Source organism: Etheostoma spectabile, unplaced genomic scaffold (assembly GCF_008692095.1).
Source record: "Etheostoma spectabile isolate EspeVRDwgs_2016 unplaced genomic scaffold, UIUC_Espe_1.0 scaffold378, whole genome shotgun sequence".
NCBI classification, from domain to species: Eukaryota; Metazoa; Chordata; class Actinopteri; order Perciformes; family Percidae; genus Etheostoma; species Etheostoma spectabile.
The window spans coordinates 279,089-279,660 of record NW_022605595.1 but is presented as its reverse complement, the minus strand read 5'-3'; the positions used below and the strand labels follow the sequence as shown (position 1 = coordinate 279,660).

The window sequence follows — 572 nt, the reverse complement described above, 5'->3', positions numbered from 1 at the left end:
CAGCTGAATGGTTTCTCTCCTGTGTGAGTTTTCATGTGTCTGTTCAGATATGTTTTGCTGCCAAAGCTTTGATTACAACCAGAGCAGCTGAATGCTTTCTCTCCCGTGTGAGTTACCATGTGGCTCTTCAGGAGTGTATTGTAGCGAAATCTTTGATCACAAACTGAGCAGCTGAATGGTTTCTCTCCTGTGTGAGTCATCATGAAACAAACACATGCGAAGTCCACCACACAGGCCAATTGCCAAAGCTTCTCTAGTGTGGAAAAAGATTTACGACAACTCAATTCGAAGGGTCCACTTAGACTCCACATGGAGAGAAGCCCTTCTGCTGCTCCTTTGTTGATCAATGTTTGGCCACATACAGACCTGAAGAGACACTGATGACTCCCACGGGAGTGGGAGAACCGTCATCGCTCAGGTTTGTAATAAAGAGGGGTTTGTCTGTGGGAGAGGTCAGACCTGAACCGAGCACGATGTAAAAGCTCATACAGGAGAGAAACCTTTCGCTGCTCAGGGTCGGGGGTGTAAGAAAGGATTTTAGCGAGTGAGAGACGCCTGAAACAACACGGCAA

At 47.2% G+C, this 572-nt stretch overlaps 2 protein-coding genes across 2 annotated transcripts in view; both read right to left on the bottom strand.

Annotated features, from left to right (window-relative positions):
- LOC116686461 (gastrula zinc finger protein XlCGF17.1-like) overlaps positions 1–123 on the bottom strand; it is a 28,595-nt gene extending 28,472 nt beyond the window's left edge. Inside the window, exon 1 of the mRNA XM_032511489.1 lies at positions 94–123. Coding sequence (XP_032367380.1) covers positions 94–119 — 26 coding nt within the window. The 5' untranslated portion in view covers positions 120–123. The remainder of the gene's footprint in view (positions 1–93) is intronic.
- The window catches only part of LOC116686444 (oocyte zinc finger protein XlCOF7.1-like), a 588,898-nt gene that overhangs the window by 452,410 nt on the left and 135,916 nt on the right, over positions 1–572 (bottom strand). The gene's annotated exons all lie outside the window — the stretch shown is intronic.